The sequence below is a fragment of the Pseudophryne corroboree genome, chromosome 12, assembly GCF_028390025.1.
Source record: "Pseudophryne corroboree isolate aPseCor3 chromosome 12, aPseCor3.hap2, whole genome shotgun sequence".
Taxonomy (NCBI): domain Eukaryota; kingdom Metazoa; phylum Chordata; class Amphibia; order Anura; family Myobatrachidae; genus Pseudophryne; species Pseudophryne corroboree.
The window spans coordinates 25,556,142-25,580,419 of record NC_086455.1 but is presented as its reverse complement, the minus strand read 5'-3'; the positions used below and the strand labels follow the sequence as shown (position 1 = coordinate 25,580,419).

General features: G+C 47.5%; 1 protein-coding gene across 2 annotated transcripts in view; it reads left to right on the top strand.

The window, feature by feature from the left end:
• BRF1 (BRF1 RNA polymerase III transcription initiation factor subunit) overlaps positions 1–24,278 on the top strand; it is a 463,462-nt gene that overhangs the window by 259,544 nt on the left and 179,640 nt on the right. The window contains exons 8-11 of one of the 2 annotated variants that reach the window (XM_063947216.1): positions 2,800–2,926; positions 4,384–4,423; positions 10,616–10,708; positions 13,403–13,639. In XM_063947216.1, the coding sequence (XP_063803286.1) occupies positions 2,800–2,926; positions 4,384–4,423; positions 10,616–10,708; positions 13,403–13,639 (497 nt within the window). Of the gene's footprint in view, positions 1–2,799; positions 2,927–4,383; positions 4,424–10,615; positions 10,709–13,399; positions 13,640–24,278 lie in introns of both variants that reach the window. The other variant, XM_063947215.1, reaches the window with a different exon arrangement.

Here is a 24,278-nt window from a genome sequence, read left to right as displayed (position 1 = left end):
TGACCGTGTGTGTTCAGTGCTTTCTTCAAGGAGTGTTATAGAATGGAGTTGGTTGGAGCTAGGATTAGGCTAGAGCAGGCATGCCCAAACTGCGGCCCCCCAGCTGTTGTGAAACTACATATCCCAGCATGCCCTGACACCGTTTTGCTGTCAGAGAATGCTAAAGCTGTCAGGGCATGCTGGGATGTGTAGTTTCTCAACAGCTGGAGGGGCCGCAGTTTGGACATGCCTGGGCTAGAGACATATAGGGGGGGGGTATTCAATTGTTTGAAAAGTCAGTTGGGTGTCTGTTTTTTCCTATCTAATAGACAGGAAAAAAAGACACCCAATTGACTTTTGAAACAATTGAATTTCGTCCATAGAGACTACTATAATGAATGAGTGACAGTAGTCAGCTTTTTTTGTGTGTCTTGAATACCTTAGCATGGGTAATTTCCATTTAATTACCCATACATTAAATACAATATAAACCAATACAACTGCACAAGCCACAATCTAGCGCAGTGATGGGGAACGTTTGGCACACCAGCTGCTGTTGAACTACACATCCCAGCATGCCCTGGTTCAGTTTTAGCATAGCCAAATAGCAAAACTGTAGCAGGGCATGCTGGGATGTGTAGTTCAACAGCAGCTGGAGTGCTAAAGGTTCCTCATCACTGACATTCCTGACATTCATGTCATCAGTGCAATAGACCACAGATGTCATGTCTTTGTTATATGGGGCACAGAAGAGGAGGAGTTGGTGGTGGTGTTGGCGGTTGGGGAAGGTACAGACGTTGCTTAAAAGCATTTACCATATATCCTCTCAGTCTATTGTACGAGCTTAGATGATGACCGTGCAAATAATATCAGCCATAATAGCCCTGTCTGCGGGCGTAAAAAGTCGACATTCAGAATGTCGAAGTAGACAATAGGCTGACATTCACAAATGTCAATATGGTTAAAATGTCAACAGGTTTATTATGCCGACATTTAACATGTCTACACCAGGATGTCAGCATACTGTTTTCTGCTGGTTTTAGCCTATTCCCCCTAACCCTAAACATAGCCTGAAAATGTCATGCTGACATTTTGGTGTCGACATATACAATGTCATTACTCTGAACACGTTGACAGTTTGATCATAATGACATTAGTGGGTGTCAGCATTTTATATGTAGACCTATTGTCCATGTGACAGTGTGTGATAAGCATTTGTTTTACTTTGCTTCATGCTAGTTTTAACGTTTCTCGCTTTGCTCAGGAGCGTTAATACAGTGTCCGCTACAATGAAGGGCTTGATTCTATGGTCTTGATTCAATTCAACTTGATATTAATAGCATCAAGGATGGAGGTCCCGCAGCTATTCAATTATCTTTATCGTTGGTTGGGAGATGCCAGTTCTTGTGCCTTAAGCCGGGTGTTTAGTAGCGAGAACCAGCGTTCTCTGACTTAAGTACCTGCTGTGATGCTGTTTGCACCGCGCTAAAGGCAGAAAACAGTAATGCGACACTAGATTAGTTCTGAATTCAACTCGCACTTCAAGAGGGGTGCGAGAAGAAATCCATAGTTTGGCTTAACATTGCAGCCAATTGAATAGCTCTGGCACCTCCTTCCTGGCGCTATTAACATTGCATTGAATTGAATCGAGCCCAATGAGAATGCTCATTAAGTGCATAGTACAGTATTCTGCGTGTAAGCCTTGAGGCCATTAATGAACACACTTATAACACTGCTAAAGCGAGGTGAAAGTACAAGTTCTAGTCTATATTTTATACACTTCTGAATGGTCCAAGTCATAAGCCGACTGGGGAAATTGAATAGCTGCTTATTGCTCCAGCAGAAGGCAGTCGTAAGAAGGGTTAAGCCTAGCCATTGATATGGCAAATTCATTTATTGCAGAGTTGTTCATCTAATGTTGGCCAATGACTCTCGTTGTGCTCCAAACCTCATTGGGGGCTTTAGTGGACTGGTCGGAAAATCTCCTCCACTGACTGGCTGCGTTGGCCTTGTATCCGGACTATAGAGCTACACTAAAAAGGTCTACAGTCAATAGGTTCGCCACTAATGGTAGACATGCATTAGGTCAACAGGGGCAAAAGATCGACATGTAAAAGGTAGCCAGTTCAAAAGGTCGACGCTGTCAAAAGGTCGACCTGATACTGGTCGACACACACATGATAGACACAAGTTTTTTATTTATTTATTTCCCTAATTTTTCCCAACTTTTTCATACTTTACCAGCCACGTGGACTACGATTGGGAATAGTAACCTGTGCCAAGCGCAACGCTAGCGGAACGAGGCACCTTGCCCAAAGCATGGCGAGTGAAGCAGTACACTAATGGGGCTTGTTTGTGGCAGAAAAGTGACAAAACACCCCCCCCCCCCAAAAAAAAAAAAATTGTCTACCTTTTTTGTGTCTACCATTTTCATGTCGACCTTTTGACCCCATCAAACTTTCCTACTGTCTGCCTATTCTACGTCAACTTTTGATCCTGTCGACCTAATGCATGTCTACCATTGGTGGTAGACCAATTGACTGTAGACCTTTTTAGTGTAGATCTAATAATCCACACCCCACTGGCCTCTGTGTGTTGCCTTCTGACATTCACCAAGCAACCGTATGTTTGCAAATACTGCATAACGTTTGTGGGAAATTTCTTTATGAACGTTTGGTGGCCATCCGGGAGAACCGCAGCATGCACTTACTAAAGTGCCTTTGTTCTGTACAGATTATGCTTAGACGGGAGTTCACAAGATCTACGCAGACAGTCAGACTTTAACCATATGTGTACATTTATTTATCTGGCATTTTGTAGGCTGACAGAATTTGAAGACACTCCAACAAGTCAGTTAACAATAGATGAGTTTATGAATATAGATTTGGACCAGGAATGTGATCCTCCTTCCTTCACCGCTGGTCAAAGAAAGGTCCGCTTACAGCAGGTAAAGTCTTCTATCTGTATCGGCAGTTGTACCTCCCGAAGCCAAGCTACAGCTAGCCCACCCAAGTTTTGTAGAATCATATGTTGATTAAGAAGTGCAGCGTTCTGAGGACAAGATCAAGGGCCCCTCCCAGTGGTGTTAAATTGGAAATAAAAGTTCAACACAGAAAAAACATAGGGGGTCATTCCGAGCTGATCGTAGCTGTGCTAAATTTAGCACAGCTACGATCAATCACACTGACATGCGGGGGGACGTTCAGCACAGGGCTAGTCTGCCCTGCATGTCAGTGACGGCCCCCCTGCAGAAGTGCAAAGGCATCGCACAACGGCGATGCCTTTGCACTTCAAGAGTAGCTCCCGACCAGCGCAGCTTTAGCGTGCTGTCCGGGAGCTACTCATCGCTCTCCGGCCCGCAGCGGCTGCATGTGATGTCACGCAGCTGCTTCGGCCCACCGCCGTTTGGTCCGGCCATGCCTGCGTTGGCCGGACCGCTCCCACAAAACGGCGGCCAAACGCTGCCGTTCCGCCCCCTCTCACCCAGCGATCGCCTCTGCCTATCAGTCAGGCAGAGGCGATCGCAGCCCTGCTACGGCCTTAGGCCGTCTGGCATGTGCCGGCTCACTACCGCGCATGCGCAGTAGGAACTCATTCGCTCGGCTGCAACAAAAAGCCCACAGACATGACCCCCACATGACAAGCCCACATGACCCCCACAGAGCGTGTGTTTATGACATTTATTTGGAATGTCTAGGTCTCCTATAAAAATTAAGTGTAATTACTGCCTTAGTTCATAGGGCCTAATTCAGTAAAAGTAGCAGATTCTGCTTTTTTAGCAGACTGTGATACTCGTGCAATGGCATGCTACCCGCCACCTGTGATCACGCTCTAATTGCAATCGCGCTGCTATTAGAGCGTGGTGGCAGAAGCTATGTAAGCCTCCTGCCGCCGCCATTTTTTTTGATCGGAGCAGCTGCCCTGAAAACACTGCCGACACGCCCCCATTTCCCCTGTGCCACCCTGAAAACGCTCTGTTGCAGCCACGCCAACGCCTCTGCCTGTCAGTCAGGCGGAGGCGTTCGCAGTTAATGTGGTTCGACCGCATTAACTGCATGTGCATGCGGGACCTGCGTGCAGGGTTCTCGTCGCTTAATTTGCGGTGCCCTGCGACCGGAATTAGACCCTTACTCTTTACAAAGTCCTATCCTGTGATATCACATGCAGTATTCCCCGGAAATTAGCTTCTGCAGGACTTCACCCTTGATGCACTAGTTGGAAGGTACAGTACCTGTTTAGTGGTCAGGGCTTCATCCTTAAATGCCACCATCGGACAGATCATATGTGTGATCTATAGAAGCTTCTAATCCAGGAATATCCCACAATATCTAGCTTCTCTGTAACTAAGCAATGTAGCTGCAGCATCTCCGCTAATGGGAGTCCAATGTTTTATCTTCTTTCCAGCTTGAACAAGAATTGGCAAAAAAGCTGGATGACGTGGAAGGTAATTTACCTGGCCTGCTTCTGTGAAGACCTCTCGTATAACTGCATGCTTGCTTAGGGTGCTTCTGATGAGATTGCAAGGGTCATGTAATTTGTCACAATCCATATTTTTAATGGATATGTAATAATTAATTTTAAGAGTAAATTTGCAACTTCAAAATAATATTTTCAAGCAAATTTGGGTTACAGTCGTTATGTCGACACTCATTAGGTCGACCGCTGAAGGTCGAAAATGCCATTAGGCTGACATCTACTAGGTCGACAGGTCAAAAGTTTTTCACATTTTTCTCTTATGTCCTAGAGGATGCTGGGGTCCAAATCAGTACCATGGGCTATAGACGGGTCCACTAGGAGCCACTGCCACTTTAAGAGTTTGAGAGTGTGGGCTGGCTCCTCCCTCTATGCCCCTCCAACCAGACTCAGTTTAGAAAATGTCCCCCCGGATGAGCCGGTCACAGCTAGGGGAGCTCTACAGAGCTTCTTTAGTAAAAGTTTATTTTAGAGTTTTTTTTATTTTACAGGGAGGCTGCTGACAACAGCCTGCCTGCTTCGTGGGACTAAGGGAGGGGGGGACTAGTGTCCACCCTGCGGGGTCTGAGCCACTATCTCCGCTGACAGGGCACTGAGCTCCTGAGGGGATAGAACGTTCCCCGCCACAGGGGATCGCTCACCCCGGCAGTATGCCGCCACCCCCTTACAGAGCCAGAAGATCGGTGGCAAGTTAGTCACCGGCCCCCCTAGCAAGCAGGGAGCCGGTGTGAAGATGGCGGCAACAGGGTATGGAGCGCAGTACTAACTGCACTCCGGGGCTCAGCGGTACATAGTGCGGCGCTGTGAGGGGCACCCTGAGCCAGCGCCTACACCCTACATTGACCTGTCAGGGTCCCGAGATCTCTGCCAGCATAAATCCTCAGGCCAGTATAATTCTATGATGAGCAGGAAGACAGCGCCATTAAGGGGGCAGAGCTTCTCCTCAGAGCGGACCCAGCAGCGTTCCGCGCCATTTTTCTGCCTGCAGAAACGCTGTCAGTGATGTGCAGTCCCCCCAGAGCAACTCCAGCTATCTCTCAGGGTAGCAGGGGGTTGTAGAAGGGGGGGGCTGTGTAAAGACTGTAACACAGTCAGCGCTATACCTGGAAAACGCTGTTTGTTGGTTGGCTCCAATCTCTGTCTCTCTCTTGCCATTGTTGGGGGTGAAACTCTTTGTCCTCCCCTGTGTGGTGTGTCTGTGGTCTCCATTAAGCTATGTCAAGGGACTCTGTGTCATATGCTGCAGAGGATATGTCCTCTCAGGATGATCCCATTCCATGTAATCAGGATTGCACTGTTGTAGCACAGATACCAGCAAGGGAGCCTGAATGGTTATCCTCTATCAAATCCATGATTTCTCAGATTTCTACTAGGGTTGCACAGAATGAATCGGCATCTCAGGTTTTACAGAACTCTTTGGCAGTTTGGTCTGGTTCTGTTACCTCAGGGTCCCCCTCAGGAGGTTTCCATAAATGTGCTCTTGCACAGATTATGCAGGATGACACGGATACCGACTCTGACACTGCAGACGGTGATGGGGATGTGCTTAGGTGGGCCTCATCTCTTGCTAAAGGGGTGCAGTTGATGATAGAGGCTATCAGGGATGTGTTGAATATTGCAGATACAACACCGGAGCAGGTTGAGGAGGCTTACTTCACTGACAATAGGAAAACCTCGCTATCCTTCCCTGCGTCCAAAGAATTAAATGCTATATTTGAGAGAGCATGGGAAAACCCGGAGAAAAAATTCCAGATCCCTAGAAGGGTTCTGGTTGCTTTTCCCTTCCCTGAGGAGGAGAGGAAAAAATGGGGAACCCCCCCCCCCCCATCCCTATAGTGGACGCATCTGTATCCAGACTCTTAAAAAAGGTGGTTTTAACCTGTTCCAGGATCTACCGCCTTAAAGGAACCGGCTGATCGCAAAATTTATACTACGCGCAAATCCATATACACAGCTTCAGGGGCGATACTACGGCCTACTATTGCCTGTGCATGGATTTCCAAAGCTATAGTAAAGTGGTCAGGCACGTTACTTGAGGATTTGGATACAATGGATAAAAGTGACGTAGAATTGTTTTTACGTAACATTCAGGATTCTGCAGGATTTATGGTGGAATCCATGAAGGACCTGGGTTCAGTGGCTGCAGGAATTTCTTCCATGTCTGTCTCAGCTTGTCGAGGACTGTGGCTGCGCCAGTGGCTTGCCGATGTGTAATCCAGGAGAGGTGTGGAGACCCTACCCTACACAGGTCAGGCTCTCTTTGGTGAAGCGTTGGATGCGTGGATTTCCACGGCTACAGCTGGGAAGTCACCTTTTCTTCCCTCAGCCGCACCTGCTGTGAAGAAACCTTTTCCTTCAGCGGCATCACAGTCCTTTCGTGTTACTAAAACAATAAAGGCCAAACCGCCCAACACCTTCTTTAGAGGAGGTTGGCCAAAATCCAAGAAACCTGCTGCTGCAGGTTCCCAGGAACAGAAACCTGCTTATGGTACACCAAAGTCCTCAGCATGACGGTGGACAGCGCGGCCTGGAGGTAGGGCCGAGACTCAGGTATTTCAGTCACGTCTGGGTGTCGTCCGGCCTGGATCCCTGGGTATTAGATACTGTGTCCCAGGGGTACCGGCTGGAATTTCCAGATCTCCCTCCTCACCGGTTCTTCAAATCAGGCTTGCCAGCTTTGCTGGCAGACAGGGCAACCCTACAGGGAGCCATCCAGAAGCTGGTGGAGGCACAGGTTATCGTACCAGTTCCTCCCCAGATGCAAAACAAAGGTTACTATTCAAACCTTTTCGTGGTACCGAAACCGGATGGTTCGGTCAGGCCCATTCTGAACTCAAAATCACTAAACCCCTTTTTGAGGGAGTTCAATTTCAAAATGGAGTCTCTGAGGGCAGTGATATCAGGTCTGGAGGAAGGGGAATTCCTGATATCCCTGGATATCAAGGATGCGTACCTCCACATTCCGATTTGGCTGCCGCATCAAGCTTATCTTCGATTCACACTGTCGGACTGTCATTTTCAGTTCCAGGCCCTGCCATTTGGCGCCTCTACAGCACTGAGGGTATTCACCAAGGTGATGGCGGAAATGATGGTTCTCCTCCGCAGGCAGGGGGTGAACATAGGGTGTAATTCTAAGTTGATCGCAGCAGGAATTTTGTTAGCAGTTTGGCAAAACCATGTGCACTGCAGGGGAGGCAGATTTAACATGTGCAGAGAGAGTTAGATTTGGGTGTGGTGTGTTCAATCTGCAATCTAATTTGCAGTGTAAAAATAAAGAAGCCAGTATTTACCCTGCACAGAAATAAAATAACCCACCCAAATCCAACTCTTTCTGCACATGTTATATCTGCCTCCCCTGCAGTGCACATGGTTTTGCCCAACTGCTAACAAAATTCCTGCTGCGATCAACTTGGAATTACCCCCATAATTCCATATCTGGACGATCTGCTGATAAAAGCATCGTCCAAGGTGAAGCTGTTATGGTCCATAGCTCTCACAACCCAGCTTCTCAGGGAACATAGTTGGATCCTGAATCTTCCAAAATCACATTTGGAACCAACCAGGAGGTTATCCTTTCTGGGAACGATCCTCGACACGGAAGTGCAGAGGGTGTTCCTTCCAGAGGAAAAAGCGTTGGTGATACAAACAATGGTCCGGGATGTCCTGAAGCCAACTCGGGTGTTGGTTCATCAGTGCATTCGCCTTCTGAGGAAGATGGTGGCCTCTTACGAGGCTCTGTAGTACGGGAGGTTTCACGCTCGGTCTTTCCAATTAGATCTCGTGGACAAGTGGTCGGGATCCCATCTACACATGCACCAGAGAATACGTCTGTCGCCAAAGGCCAGGATTTCACTCCTCTGGTGGCTGCAATTACCTTACTTTCTGGATGGCCGCAGGTTCGGGATTCAGGACTGGATCCTTCTAACCACGAATGCAAGTCTCCGGGGCTGGGGCGCAGTCACTCAAGGGGAAACCTTCCAAGGAAGGTGGTCAAGTCTGGAAGCCGGCCTGCCGATAAACATTCTGGAACTAAGAGCCGTCTACAACGGTCTTCTCCAAGTGGCCCATCTTCTGGGAAATCGGGCCATTCAAGTGCAGTCGGACAATGTAACAACAGTGGTTTACATAAACCGACAGGGCAGAACGAAGAGCAGAGCTGCAATGTCAGAAGTAACAAGAATCATCCTCTCGGCAGAAAAACATGCGTTGGCGCTGTCCGCAATCTTCATTCCGGGAGTTGACAACTGGGAAGCGGACTTCCTCAGCAGATCTCCATCTAGGGGAGTGGGATCTCCATCCGGAGGTGTTCAAGGAGGTAACAGATCTTTGGGGCGTATCCTAAATCGACATGATGGCCTCTCTTCTCAACAAGAAGCTTTGGCGGTATTGTTTAAGGTCAAGGGACTCGCAAGCAGTGGCAGTGGACGCCCTAGTGACTCCGTGGGTGTTCCAGTCAGTGTACGTGTTTCCTCCACTTCCACTCATTCCGAGAGTTCTCAAACTCATAAGGAGAACAAGAGTTCAGGCAATCCTCATTGCTCCGGACTGGCCAAGAAGGGCTTGGAATGCGGATCTTCTAGATCTACTGCTAGAAGAGCCGAGGCCTCTTCATCTTCGGGAGGACCTGCTGCAGCAGGGGCCGTTAGCCTATTAAGACTTACCACGGCTACGTTTGATTGCATGGAGGTTGAACGCCAGATACTAGCTTGGAAGGGCATTCCGAACAAGGTTATTCCTACCCTGATACAGCCTAGGAAAGGAGTAACGGCAAAACATTACCATCGTATTTGGAAAAAATATGTATCTTGGTGTGAGTCCAAGAAGTTTCCTGCGGTGGAGTTTCAACTGGGATGTTTTCTCCTCTTCCTGCAAACAGGTGTGGATATGGGCCTGAGGTTAAGATCCATAAAGGTCCAAATTTTGTCCCTATCCATTTTCTTCCAGAAACAGTTGACTGCCCTCCCTGAGGTTCAGACTTTTTTGATGGGAGTTCTGCACATCCAACGTCCCTTTGTACCGCCTACGGCGCCTTGGGATCTTAACGTGGTGTTGCAGTTCCTCCAGTCGGACTGGTTTGAGCCTCTACAGTAGGTTGAGGTCAAGTTTCTCACGTGGAAGGTTGTCACTTTGTTGGCCTTCGCTTCTGCTAGACATGTGTCGGAGTTGGGGGCTTTGTCATGTAAAAGCCCATACTTTATCTTCCATGAAGACAGAGCTGAGCTTCGGACACGCCGGTTGTTTCTTCCGAAGGTTGTGTCGGCATTTCATATCAATCAACCTGTTGTGGTGCCAGTTGTGACTGACTCCTCAATTTCATCAAAGTTCTTAGATGTTGTAAGGGCTCTAAAAATTTATATGAGGAGGACTGCTCGTTACAGAAAATCGGACTCTCTGTTTGTCCTGTATGATCCCAAGAAAATTGGGTGTCCTGCTTCTAAGCAGACGATCTTTCGCTGGATCAGGTTCACTATCCAGCATGCGTATTCTACGACCGGCTTGCCGTGTCCTACGTCTGTTAAGGCCCACTCTACTCGTAAGGTGGGTTCTTCGTGGGCGGCTGCCCGGGGTGTATCGGCTTTACAACTCTGCTGAGCAGCTTCTTTGTCGGGGTCGAACACGTTTGGAGAGTTCTACATGTTCGATACTTTGGCCTCTGAGGACCTTAAGTTTGGTCAATTGGTTCTGCAGGAGCCTCCGCGCCCTCCCTCCCGTTCTGGGAGCTTTGGTACATCCCCATGGTACTAATGTGGACCCCAGCATCTTCTAGGACCTAAGAGAAAATAGGATTTTAATACCTGCTAGTTCGATATGTCCTCCGTTTTGGAAGAGTGAGGTCAACAAAACCTGTAGCCAACCAAGATTTCAGAATTATGACAGCAGCACAGAGTATTTCATGAGATGAGATTGCTAATCTTGTGGGAGACGGTGACGAGTTCACATGTTAGCAGTGTCAAGGCTCCATATTGCCCAGGCCTTATCATGTGACAGGTGGTTTCTTGCTTGCCTTCATTCCAGAGCATGGGCGTTAGATAGGAGAAGGAGCAGGGTCTCCTAACAGCACAGAATAGTGATATGTACTGCTTGTATAATTGCTGCAGGAAGATTGTGGATTGCACCTCTTTGTGAAACATATTTCAAATACCTTAACTTGTTTTTATAACAGGAGAAATCACAACTTATCAGGACGAAATTGAGAATGAGCTGGAGAGTAGCAGGCCAAAGCCCCGAGGAATGTACGCCTCTTACAACAAAGATGGTGAGATTTAATCATTTACGAAGTGGATTTATTGAAGTTCAAGTCAATACTTTAACACTGCTGACATTTATTTTCTTCTTTCCAAATGTAGACATCATTTTAGGCTCGCACTACTTTTTCAGTTGCACAAGATTTTTAATTATGTCATTTCAAGAACTTCTGCAGACAGCGCTCTAATGTTACAGCAATGTGTGTCTCTGAAGCAGTGGAGAACTCTGAGAATAGGGAGAGCGTGTGATGGATGGGGTGTATATTTAGTACCTTCTAATAGTATAGTAATCACACTTGCATCAGTGAAATAGGAAAAGGGATCTCAATGAGTCAGAACCACACGTTTTGTGTTAGTCCTTCTGCAGGCAATGTGGGGGCACTTAGAAGAATGCTACGCATCTGGTGTTATAAATAACAGCTCTCCTTAAGACAAAACTGAATCCTTTATCACATACTGATGACAACGCTGGCATCTTGCTTAACATCATCTACTAGTAATAAAAAACACACTAAAACTAAATGCAAAAAAAGTTTTCAAGTGTTTCCTGTTATACAGGTAGTGTAATACTGTTCATAAAATAATCCATAGGAAACGGATATGAAATGAATTCTTTAAAAAAAAAACATGAATCTTAAAGCTTTCATCAAACTCCATAGGTGCAGAAGTACTAACGTATTTATCGAATAGGTTCTCCTCCTTTTTTGTAAAAGGGTTCATCTATGACCCCACCCCACAATACATATTGACCACATGTGCAGCATAGAGATATGGGAAATGATGTTGCTTTCAGTATTTCAATTAGAACATTTCTCCGTGAAATAACAGAAATCTCATGTTTCCTATAAATGTTCATTATGCCTTAAATGTGAGCGTTGAGAGAGATGCTTTATTCTCGGTAAAGGCCTGTTAGTAGCATTGGATCTGGCAGTACCATTGCACCATATATTTCAGCTGTCACTAATAGCAGGTACTTAAAGGGGTAGCGCTGACGTGGACATAAGTGAAGTTTCACACAAATTGGATGGATGGAGTTTGGTCCAATCAGAACAGGGCTTATTTCTTCCAGGTTTACCATGTTTGTATATATCAGGAGGTGTGGTAATACTCAAAATAAAAATTTCCACATATGAACCACGTTGTCTGGTATTACTCTATGGTGGTCATTCCGAGTTGTTCGCTCGCTAGCAGTTTTTAGCAGCCGTGCAAACGCTCTGCCGCCTCCCACTGGGAGTGTATTTTAGCTTAGCAGAAGTGCGAACGAAAGGATCGCGGAGCGGCTCCAAAATAATTTTGTGCAGTTTCAGAGTAGCTCCAGACCTACTCAGCGCTTGCGATCACTTCAGACTATTCAGTTCCTGTTTTTACGTCACGAACACACCCTGCATTCGCCCAGCCACGCCTGCGTTTTTCCTGGCACGCCTGCGTTTTTCAAACACTCCCTGAAAACGGTCAGTTGACACCCAGAAACTCCCTCTTCCTGTCAATCACTCTGCGGCCAGCAGTGCGACTGAAAAGCTTCGCTAGACCTTGTGTGAAACTACATCGTTCGTTGCGATAGTACGATGCGCGTGCGCATTGCGCCGCATACGCAGAAGTGCCATTTTTTTGCCTGATCGCTGCGCAGCGAACGAAAGCAGCTAGCGATCAACTCGGAATGACCCCCTATATTCCACTGCAGTTATGTACTAAATTATTACCGCCATACTCAATTACAAAAAGGTGATGCTCCCCTCGCATATTTAGGTCACTGTCCTGGTATTTGATACAGGTCAAAAAGCTAATTCTGCTGGTATTTCCGTTACTGTGACACCATCGGCTTCCCCCAACAGCTCCGAACACTCATCCGTCTAGTGCGCTTCTGCATACCAGGTGCGGAAAGCTGTCACTCAGATTCTTGCGGCTTAGTTAAAGAAGCTCCTCCCTCCCAACATGGTCACCTTCTGCAGAGGAGGGAAAGAGCGTTGCCAACTTGGAGGTCTATTTACTAAAGCCTTGGATGGAGATAGTCGACAGAGATAAAGTACCAGCCAATCTGCGTCTAACTGCCATGCCACAGGCTGTGTTTGAAAAATGACAGTTAGGAGCTGATTGGCTGGTATCTCCACCCACTTTATCTCCATCCAAGGCTTTGTAAATAGACCCCATGGTAACCAGTGACAAATGTAGGTATTCATAATGTTGACATGGTTACGATTACATAATGACACCTGGAAAAAGTCAACATGAAATAACATTAATGGTAGGCTTAGGATCACCTTAAATAGACGTTGTCCACAAAATGAACGGAACATGGATATATCTAGTTATGTAGAACCACTGTACTTATTTCTTAGATATTTATGAGTCTCTGTAATTTAAAGGCCCTGCTATGTATTACTGTCAAATATTAACTTTACTAGCTCTCAGAGTTCACATATGATATAGAACTGTTATTAGGGGAAATAGGGGAATGTGTTTTTGGGGTGCATTCCAGAGCTAGCGTCAAGTATGTAAAAGTAATCACAATCAGATATAAGGAAAAATATGTTCTCCCACCTAATTTGTCGTCTTTTCTCTCTAAATTTTCTCTATAAATCTTATAAAACTAAGCTTTCTGTCTGGAGAGGCTTAAATCCTTTTATTGTCAGTGGCAGGAGGACTTTAACGAGTGTTGTGTTCCAAGAATATGTTGTGATGCTAATTATTTGTCCCTGATCTAGAAGACTCATCCAGTATATTTGGAGACGATGACCAAGAGGACGAGGAGCTGGAAGTCTCGGCCAACCACCTAAACAAGGATTTTTACAATGAAATCGCAGAGAAGGCTGAATTAGAACTCTATGGGCCTACTATAAAGCCACTTCCTATAGAATCTCTTCTGGGCCCTCTCCCTACTGCAGCAAGCTTGGGGATCACAGATTCAATCAAGGAATGCATTGATATCAAGGAGCAAGAGAAGGGTAAGTGGGAAACCCGAAACTTCCACTTCTTGATAGGACATCTAGAACAGGGGTTGGCAACATTTTTTCTCTTTTGGGTGCCCTATGTACATCATTACAAGACCTGAAAGTTTCTGGGGTACCACAATGACAACGTAGACAAACACTTGCAAAAGTAATAGCTGGATACAGAAAATATTTTCTCTATCGTCCTAAGTGGATGCTGGGGTTCCTGAAAGGACCATGGGGAATAGCGGCTCCGCAGGAGACAGGGCACAAAAAAGTAAAGCTTTACTAGGTCAGGTGGTGTGCACTGGCTCCTCCCCCTATGACCCTCCTCCAGACTCCAGTTAGATTTTGTGCCCGAACGAGAAGGGTGCAATCTAGGTGGCTCTCCTAAAGAGCTGCTTAGAGAAAGTTTAGTTTAGGTTTTTTTCTTTACAGTGAGTCCTGCTGGCAACAGGATCACTGCAACGTGGGACTTAGGGGGAAAGTAGTAAACTCACCTGCATGCAGAGTGGATTTGCTGCTTGGCTACTGGACACCATTAGCTCCAGAGGGATCGAACACAGGCCCAGCCGTGGAGTCCGGTCCCGGAGCCGCGCCGCCGACCCCCTTGCAGATGCTGAAGCGTGAAGAGGTCCGGAAACCGGCGGCTGAAGACTCCTCAGTCTTCATAAGGTAGCGCACAGCACTGCAGCTGTGCGCCATTTTCCTCTCAGCACACTTCACTGGGCAGTCACTGAGGGTGCAGAGCGCTGGGGGGGGGCGCTCTGAGAGGCAAATATAAACCTTATACAAGGCTAAAAATACCTCACATATAGCCCATAGGGGCTATATGGAGATATTTAACCCCTGCCTGACTGGAAAAATAGCGGGAGAAGAACCCGCCGAAAAAGGGGCGGGGCCTATCTCCTCAGCACACGGCGCCATTTTCTGTCACAGCTCCGCTGGTCAGAACGGCTCCCAGGTCTCTCCCCTGCACTGCACTACAGAAACAGGGTAAAACAGAGAGGGGGGGCACATTAATGGCTATATATATATATATTAAAGCAGCTATAAGGGAGCACTTAATATAAGGATATCCCTTGTATATATAGCGCTTTGTGGTGTGTGCTGGCAGACTCTCCCTCTGTCTCCCCAAAAGGGCTAGTGGGTCCTGTCTTCATTAGAGCATTCCCTGTGAGTTTGCGGTGTGTGTCGGTACGTGGTGTCGACATGTATGAGGACGATATTGGTGTGGAGGCGGAGCAATTGCCAAATATGCAGATGTCACCCCCCAGGGGGTCGACACCAGAATGGATGCCTTTATTTGTGGAATTACGTGATGGTTTATCTTCCCTTAAACAGTCAGTTGAGGACATGAGGCGGCCGGACAATCAATTAATGCCTGTCCAGGCGCCTCAAACACCGTCAGGGGCTGTAAAACGCCCTTTGCCTCAGTCGGTCGACACAGACCCAGACACGGGCACTGATTCCAGTGACGACGGTAGAAATTCAAACGTATTTTCCAGTAGGGCCACACGTTATATGATTTTGGCAATGAAGGAGACGTTACATTTAGCTGATACTACAGATACCGTAAAACAGGGTATTATGTATGGTGTGAAAAAACTACAAACAGTTTTTCCTGAATCAGAAGAATTAAATGACGTGTGTGATGAAGCGTGGGTTGCTCCTGATAAAAAGTTGATAATTTCAAAAAAGTTATTGGCATTATACCCTTTCCCGCCAGAGGTTAGGGCGCGCTGGGAAACACCCCCTAAGGTGGACAAGGCGCTCACACGCTTATCCAAACAAGTGGCGTTACCCTCTCCTGAGACGGCCGCACTTAAGGATCCATCAGATAGAAAGATGGAAGTTATTCAAAAGAATATATACACACATGCAGGTGTTATACTACGACCAGCTATAGCAACTGCCTGGATGTGCAGTGCTGGAGTAGTTTGGTCAGAATCCCTGATTGAAAATATTGATACCCTAGATAGGGACAATGTTTTACTGTCGTTAGAACAAATAAAGGATGCATTTATCTATATGCGTGATGCACAGAGGGATATTTGCACACTGGCATCTCGGGTGAGTGCTATGTCCATTTCAGCCAGAAGAGCCTTATGGACACGACAGTGGACAGGCGATGCGGATTCAAAACGTCACATGGAGGTTTTGCCGTATAAAGGGGAGGAGTTATTTGGAGTTGGTCTATCAGACTTGGTGGCCACGGCTACTGCCGGGAAATCCACTTTTTTACCTCAAGTCACTCCCCAACAGAGAAAGGCACCGACTTTTCAACCGCAGCCTTTTCGCTCCTACAAAAATAAGAGAGCAAAGGGCTTGTCGTACCTGCCACGAGGCAGAGGAAGAGGGAAGAGACACCAACAGGCAGCTCCTTCCCAGGAACAGAAGCCCTCCCCGGCTCCTGCAAAAACCTCAGCATGACGCTGGGGCCTCTCAAGCGGACTCGGGGACAGTGGGGGGCCGTCTCAAAAATTACAGCGCGCAGTGGGCTCACTCGCAGGTAGACCCCTGGATCCTGCAGATAATATCTCAGGGGTACAGGTTGGAATTAGAGACGGATCCTCCTCATCGTTTCCTGAAGTCTGCCTTACCAACCGTCTCTTCCGAAAGGGAGAGGGTGTTGGAAGCCATTCACAAGCTGTACGCTCAGCAGGTGATAGTCAAAGTACCCCTATTACAACAAGGAAAGGGGTATTATTCCACTCTATTTGTGGTACCGAAGCCGGATGGCTCGGTAAGGCCTATTCTAAATCTGAAGTCCTTGAACCTCTACATAAAAAAGTTCAAGTTCAAGATGGAGTCACTCAGAGCAGTGATAGCGAACCTGGAAGAAGGGGACTTTATGGTATCCTTGGACATCAAGGATGCGTATCTACACGTTCCGATTTACCCCGCACACCAGGGGTACCTCAGGTTCATTGTTCAAAACTGTCACTATCAGTTTCAGACGCTGCCGTTCGGATTGTCCACGGCGCCTCGGGTCTTTACCAAGGTAATGGCCGAGATGATGATTCTTCTTCGAAGAAAAGGCGTATTAGTTATCCCATACTTGGACGATCTCCTAATAAGGGCAAGGTCCAGAGAACAGCTGGAGACAGCTTTAGCACTATCTCAAGAGGTGCTAAGACAACACGGGTGGATTCTGAATATTCCAAAATCCCATTTAATCCCGACAACTCGTCTGCTGTTCCTAGGAATGATTCTGGACACGGTTCAGAAAAAGGTTTTCCTTCCAGAGGAAAAAGCCAAGGAGTTATCCGATCTGGTCAGGAACCTCCTAAAACCAGGAAAAGTGTCAGTACATCAATGCACAAGAGTCCTGGGAAAAATGGTGGCTTCTTACGAAGCAATTCCATTCGGCAGATTCCATGCAAGAATATTCCAAAGGGATCTGTTGGACAAATGGTCAGGGTCGCATCTGCAGATGCACCTGCGAATAACCCTGTCACCAAAGACAAGGGTGTCACTTCTGTGGTGGTTGCAGAAGGCTCACCTATTAGAAGGCCGCAGATTCGGCATTCAGGATTGGATCCTGGTGACCACGGACGCCAGCCTGAGAGGCTGGGGAGCAGTCACACAAGGAAGAAACTTCCAGGGAGTATGGACGAGTCTGGAAAAGTCTCTTCACATAAACATTCTGGAACTAAGAGCAATCTACAATGCTCTAAGCCAGGCGGAACTTCTCCTGCAAGGAAAGCCGGTGTTGATTCAGTCGGACAACATCACGGCGGTCGCCCATGTAAACAGGCAGGGCGGCACAAGAAGCAGGAGTGCAATGGCAGAAGCTGCCAAGATTCTTCGCTGGGCGGAGAATCACGTGATAGCACTGTCAGCAGTGTTCATCCCGGGCGTGGACAACTGGGAAGCAGACTTCCTCAGCAGACACGATCTTCATCCGGGAGAGTGGGGTCTACATCCAGAAGTCTTCAACATGTTAATAGACCGTTGGGAAAGACCAATTGTAGACATGATGGCGTCTCGCCTCAACAAGAAACTGGACAAATATTGCGCCAGGTCAAGAGATCCACAGGCAATAGCTGTGGACGCACTGGTAACTCCTTGGGTGTACCAGTCAGTGTATGTGTTTCCTCCTCTGCCGCTCATACCAAAGGTATTGAAGATCATACGGCAAAGAAGAGTAAGAACAATACTAGTGGTTCCGGATTGGCCGAGAAGGACTTGGTATCCGGAACTTCAAGAGATGCTCACGGACGAACCGTGGCCTCTACCTCTGAGAAGGGACCTGCTACAGCAGGGTCCCTGTCTTTTTCAAGACTTACCGCGGCTGCGTTTGACGGCATGGCGGTTGAACGCCAGATCCTAAAAGGGAAAGGCATTCCAGAAGAAGTCATTCCTACCTTGATTAAGGCACGGAAGGAAGTCACCGTGAAACATTATCACCGCATTTGGCGAAAATATGTAGCGTGGTGCGAGGATCGGAAGGTTCCGACGGAGGAATTCCAACTGGGTCGTTTCCTACATTTCCTGCAATCAGGATTATCTATGGGTCTCAAATTGGGATCCATTAAGGTTCAAATTTCGGCCCTGTCAATATTCTTCCAAAAAGAATTGGCCTCTGTCCCTGAGGTCCAGACTTTTGTCAAGGGAGTACTGCATATACAGCCTCCTGTGGTGCCTCCGGTGGCACCGTGGGATCTAAATGTAGTTTTAGATTTCCTCAAATCCCATTGGTTTGAACCATTGAAAAAGGTGGATTTGAAATATCTCACATTGAAAGTGACTATGTTACTAGCCCTGGCCTCTGCCAGGAGAGTATCTGAATTGGCGGCTTTATCTTATAAAAGTCCTTATCTAATCTTCCATTCGGATAGGGCAGAACTGCGGACTCGTCCGCATTTTCTCCCTAAAGTGGTATCAGCATTTCATCTGAACCAACCTATTGTGGTGCCTGCGGCCACTAGCGACTTGGAGGACTCCAAGTTGTTGGACGTTGTCAGAGCCTTAAAAATATACATTGCAAGGACGGCTGGAGTCAGAAAATCTGACTCGCTGTTTATATTGTATGCACCCAACAAGTTGGGCGCACCTGCTTCTAAGCAGTCGATTGCTCGTTGGATTTGTAACACAATTCAACTTGCACATTCTGTGGCGGGCCTGCCACAGCCTAAAACTGTAAAAGCCCACTCCACAAGGAAGGTGGGCTCATCTTGGGCGGCTGCCCGAGGGGTCTCGGCATTACAACTCTGCCGAGCAGCTACGTGGTCGGGGGAGAACACGTTTGTAAAATTTTACAAATTTGATACCCTGGCAAAGGAGGACCTGGAGTTCTCTCATTCGGTGCTGCAGAGTCATCCGCACTCTCCCGCCCGTTTGGGAGCTTTGGTATAATCCCCATGGTCCTTTCAGGAACCCCAGCATCCACTTAGGACGATAGAGAAAATAAGAATTTACTTACCGATAATTCTATTTCTCGGAGTCCGTAGTGGATGCTGGGCGCCCATCCCAAGTGCGGATTATCTGCAATACTTGTACATAGTTATTGTTAACTAATTCGGGTTATTGTTAAGGAGCCATCTTTAAGAGGCCCTTTCTGTTGTCATACTGTTAACTGGGTTTAGATCACAAGTTGTACGGTGTGATTGGTGTGGCTGGTATGAGTCTTACCCGGGATTCAAAATGCCTCCCTTATTGTGTATGCTCGTCCGGGCACAGTACCTAACTGGAGTCTGGAGGAGGGTCATAGGGGGAGGAGCCAGTGCACACCACCTGACCTAGTAAAGCTTTACTTTTTTGTGCCCTGTCTCCTGCGGAGCCGCTATTCCCCATGGTCCTTTCAGGAACCCCAGCATCCACTACGGACTCCGAGAAATAGAATTATCGGTAAGTAAATTCTTATTATTGGCTTCTGTGTCCTTTTCTTTTTTTTAATCTAGTTTGCTCAGATTAGGGTGATAATTTGTAGGCTGGTGATGGAGATATGTACCAGAAGTTTGTACTGTTGTTCAACTATGAGCAGGACTCTTGTTCAGTCACCCGATGCTCAGGCTTCGCTCTGTGTGTAGGCCCCACTGTTGCTCTTCGGTTTAGAGAGGGTGTATCACGACAAATGGGTCTCCCGTGTGAGGGAAGGAGGTGGAAGAGGAGGAGGAGAGAAGAACATCTACTAGGAGAGGGACAGACCCCCACGAGTACCACTCAAAATATTCTCAAGTGCCACGAATTGCCTACCCCTGATCTAGAACAGAGTGATCATTCTGGAGAGGCTACAAACTGATATTGGATCGTAGTCCTCTTGCAATCTGTTATGTTGTGCACTGTATATACTGTATATTTATGTAGTACCAAAACATATCAATTTTGGGCAGAATATCTGGTAAATAAATCCCAATCCCCCAAGGTTGCAGGCTTCAGGATACACAGCCTCTTGTTAGTGGCAGCTGCTAATTACTCTTCCAGACGATTCGACTGCCTGGAAAAATTAGCCATGTCGGCAAAAGCAAGACGTGTGCCATGTCGTCTACCACACTCGCTTTGCTACCTACCGCAACCTACAACACTATGCTAGTATAAATGAGCATGGAGCTGCAAGCTGTCTCGGGGGAACCAAGATAACAAATCTTTTTCTCTATCGTCCTAGTGGATGCTGGGGTTCCTGAAAGGACCATGGGGAATAGCGGCTCCGCAGGAGACAGGGCACAAAAGTAAAGCTTTCCGATCAGGTGGTGTGCACTGGCTCCTCCCCCTATGACCCTCCTCCAAGCCAGTTAGATTTTTGTGCCCGGCCGAGAAGGGTGCAATCTAGGTGGCTCTCCTAAAGAGCTGCTTAGAAAAGTTTAGCTTAGGTTTTTTATTTTACAGTGAGTCCTGCTGGCAACAGGATCACTGCAACGAGGGACTTAGGGGAGAAGAAGTGAACTCACCTGCGTGCAGGATGGATTGGCTTCTTGGCTACTGGACATCAGCTCCAGAGGGACGATCACAGGTACAGCCTGGATGGTCACCGGAGCCTTGCCGCCGGCCCCCTTGCAGATGCTGAAGTAAGAAGAGGTCCAGAATCGGCGGCAGAAGACTCCTCAGTCTTCTAAAGGTAGCGCACAGCACTGCAGCTGTGCGCCATTTTCCTCTCAGCACACTTCACACGGCAGTCACTGAGGGTGCAGGGCGCTGGGAGGGGGGCGCCCTGGGAGGCAAATGAATACCTATTTTGGCTAAAAATACCTCACATATAGCCTCCGGAGGCTATATGGAGATATTTAACCCCTGCCAGAATCCGTTAAGAGCGGGAGACGAGGCCGCCGAAAAAGGGGCGGGGCCTATCTCCTCAGCACACAGCGCCATTTTCCCTCACAGAAAGGCTGGAGGGAAGGCTCCCAGGCTCTCCCCTGCACTGCACTACAGAAACAGGGTTAAAACAGAGAGGGGGGGCACTAATTTGGCGTTAGAAATATATAAAAAAGATGCTATAAGGGAAAACACTTATATAAGGTTGTCCCTATATAATTATAGCGTTTTTGGTGTGTGCTGGTAAACTCTCCCTCTGTCTCTCCAAAGGGCTAGTGGGTCCTGTCCTCTATCAGAGCATTCCCTGTGTGTGTGCTGTGTGTCGGTACGTGTGTGTCGACATGTAGGAGGACGATGTTGGTGAGGAGGCGGAGCAATTGCCTGTAATGGTGATGTCACTCTCTAGGGAGTCGACACCGGAATGGATGGCTTATTTAGGGAATTACGTGATAATGTCAACACGCTGCAAGGTCGGTTGACGACATGAGACGGCCGACAAACAATTAGTACCGGTCCAGACGTCTCAAAAACACCGTCAGGGGTTTTAAAACGCCCGTTTACTTTAGTCGGTCGACACAGACACAGACAGGGACACTGAATCCAGTGTCGACGGTGAATAAACAAACGTATTCCTTATTAGGGCCACACGTTAAAGGCAATGAAGGAGGTGTTACATATTTCTGATACTACAAGTACCACAAAAGAGGGTATTATGTGGGATGTGAAAAAACTACCATAGTTTTTCCTGAATCAGATAAATTAAATAAAGTGTGTGATGATGCGTGGGTTCCCCCCGATAGAAAATTATGGGCGGTATACCCTTTCCCGCCAGAAGTTAGGGCGCGTTGGGAAACACCCCTTAGGGTGGATAAGGCGCTCACACGCTTATCAAAACAAGTGGCGGTACCGTCTATAGATAGGGCCGTCCTCAAGGACCAGCTGACAGGAGGCTGGAAAATATCATAAAAAGTATATACACACATACTGGTGTTATACTGCGACCAGCGATCGCCTCAGCCTGGATGTGCAGAGCTGGGGTGGCTTGGTCGGATTCCCTGACTAAAAATATTGATACCCTTGACAGGGACAGTATTTTATTGACTATAGAGCATTTAAAGGATGCATTTCTATATATGCGAGATGCACAGAGGGATATTTGCACTCTGGCATCAAGAGTAAATGCGATGTCCATATCTGCCAGAAGATGTTATGGACACGACAGTGGTCAGGTGATGCAGATTCCAAACGGCACAAAGGTGTATTGCCGTATAAAGGAAGAGGAGTTATTTGGGGTCGGTCCATCGGACCTGGTGGCCACGGCAACTGCTGGAAAATCCGCCGTTTTTACCCTAAGTCACATCTCTGCAGAAAAAGACACCGTCTTTTCAGCCTCAGTCCTTTCGTCCCTATAAGATCATATCTGCCCAGGGATAGAGGAAAGGGAAGAAGACTGCAGCAGGCAGCCCATTCCCAGGAACAGAAGCGTTCCACCGCTTCTGACAAGTTCTCAGCATGGCGCTGAGACCGTACAGGACCCCTGGATCCTACAAGTAGTATCCCAGGGGTACAGATTGGAATGTCGAGACGTTTCCCCTTCGCAGGCTCCTGAAGTCTGCTTTACCAAGGTCTCCCTCCGACAAGGAGGCAGTATGAAAAAAAAAAAAAAAAAAAATTCACAAGCTGTATTCCCACCAGGTGATAATTAAATTACCCCTCCTACTACAAGAAAAGGGGTATTATTCCACACTATATTGTGGTACTGAAGCCAGAAGGCTAGGTGAGACTTATTCTAAAAAATTTTTTGAACACTTACAAAGGTTCAAATCAAGATGGAGTCACTCAGAGCAGTGATAACGAACCAGGAAGAAGGGGACTATATAGTGTCCCGGGACATCAGGGATGCTTACCTCTATGTCCCAAATTTGCCCTTCTCACTAAGGGTACCTCAGGTTCGTGGTGCAGAACTGTCACTATCAGTTTCAGACGCTGCCGTTTGGATTGTCCACGGCACCCCGGGTCTTTACCAAGGTAATGGCCGAAATGATGATTCTTCTTCGAAGAAAAGGCGTCTTAATTATCCCTTACTTGGACGATCTCCTGATAAGGGCATAGTCCAGGGAACAGTTGGAGGTCGGAGTAGCACTATCTCGGATACTGCTACAATAGCACGGGTGGATTCTAAATATTCCAAAATCGCAGCTGATCCCGACGACACGTCTGCTGTGCCTAGGGATGATTCTGGACACAGTCCAGAAAAAGGTGTTTCTCCCGGAAGAGAAAGCCAGGGAGTTATCCGAGCTAGTCAGGAACCTCCTAAAAACAGTGCATCATTGCACAAGGGTCCTGGTAAAAATGGTGGCTTCCTACGAAGCAATTCCATTCGGCAGATTTCACGCAAGAACTTTTCAGTGGGATCTGCTGGACAAATGGTCCGGATCGCATCTTCAGATGCATCAGCGGATAACCCTATATCCAAGGACAAGGGTGTCTCTCCTGTGGTGGTTATAGAGTGCTCATCTTCTAGAGGGCCGCAGATTCGGCATTCAGGATTGGATGTTGGTGACCACGGAGCCCAGCCCGAGAGGCTGGGGAGCAGTCACACAAGGAAAAAATTTCCAGGGAGTGTGATCAAGTCTGGAGACTTTTCTCCACATAAATATACTGGAGCTAAGGGTAAATTTATAATGCTCTAAGCTTAGCAAGACCTCTGCTTCAAGGTCAGCCGGTATTGATCCAGTGGGAAAAACATCACGGCAGTCGCCCACGTAAACAGACAGGGCGACACAAGAAGCAGGAGGGCAATGGCAAAAACTGCAAGGACCTTTCGCTGGGCGGAAAATCATGTGATAGCACTGTCAGCAGTGTTTCATCCCGGGAATGGAAACTGGGAAGCAGACTTCCTCAGCAGGCACGACCTCCACCCGGGAGAGTGGAAACTTCATCGGGAAGTTTTTTCCACATGATTGTAAACCGTTGGGAAATACCAAAGGTGGACATGATGGCGTCCCGTCTGAACAAAAAAAACGGGACAGGTATTGCGCCAGGTCAAGAGACCCTCAGGCAATAGCTGTGGACGTTCTGGTAACACCGTGGGTGTACCAGTCGGTGTATGTGTTCCCTCCTCTGCTTCTCATACCTAAGGTGCTGAGAATTATAAGACGTAGAGGAGTAAGAACTATACTCATGGCTCCGGATTGGCCAAGAAGGACTTGGTACCCGGAACTTCAAGAGATGCTTACAGAGGTCTTATGGCCTCTGCCGCTAAGAAGGGACTTGCTTCAGCAAGTACCATGTCTGTTCCAAGACTTACCGCAGCTGCGTTTGTCGGCATGGCGGTGGAAAGCCGGATCCTAAGGGAAAAAGGCATTCCGGAAGAGGTCATTCCTACCCTGGTCAAAGC